This window comes from Arachis ipaensis, chromosome B03, assembly GCF_000816755.2.
Source record: "Arachis ipaensis cultivar K30076 chromosome B03, Araip1.1, whole genome shotgun sequence".
Lineage (NCBI taxonomy): Eukaryota > Viridiplantae > Streptophyta > Magnoliopsida > Fabales > Fabaceae > Arachis > Arachis ipaensis.
In genome coordinates, this window is record NC_029787.2 from 20,597,947 (window position 1) to 20,598,619 (window position 673).

The following is a 673-nucleotide window of genomic DNA, read 5'->3' on the forward strand; positions in this document are numbered from 1 at the left end:
TCTGATTATGATATTTTTTTTTTAATTTTAAAATGATAAAAAAAAACTGAAAAAGGCACAAATTGTTATATCTCTAATAATAATAATAATAAATGCCCTGTTTAGGGCCTATAGAAGTAGTAAAGGGATATTTCATGAACAAGTGGGTACTCTTCCAATCTTTGTGGTTCTTCTCTCACTAATAACTTTTCATAGCTATATCCATTACCTTTATTTCAATGTGTATGTGTATATATATAGATCCATAGTTAGGCTTATAGTGTTACACAGAACCGTACAATACCCTTCAATTCCTACACATAACATCCTCAGCTCCCTAATGCCACAGCGACAAGAAACTTTGATGGAACCAAAAATGAACAATGGCAATGGCCATGGACATGGCTGTGCTATTGTGAATGGTTGTACTAGTGATGAAGTAATTGAGTGGTTTGAACAAGTGTCACAGAAGGGTGGTTCTGTTCAGAAAGAGATACTATCCCAGATTCTGAAACAGAACCATGGTGCTGAGTATGTGAAGAAATGGTTGGGGTATCACAACATCCAAGAAATGGATTCATCTGCATTGGAATCACTTTTCACTTCTGTGGTTCCAATTTCTTCTCATGCAGATTTTGAGCCTTTTATCCAAAGGATTGCAGATGGGGACACTAATCCTTTACTCACCCAACAA

The 673-nt window shown here is 35.8% G+C and overlaps 1 protein-coding gene across 1 annotated transcript in view; it reads left to right on the plus strand.

Moving 5' to 3' along the window:
- The window catches only part of LOC107629890 (jasmonic acid-amido synthetase JAR1), a gene marked incomplete at its 5' end in the record, with an annotated part of 6,978 nt that continues 6,707 nt past the window's right edge, over window positions 403-673 (plus strand). Inside the window, 1 exon segment of the mRNA XM_016332832.2 lies at window positions 403-673. Within this exon segment, the coding sequence (XP_016188318.1) occupies window positions 403-673 (271 nt within the window).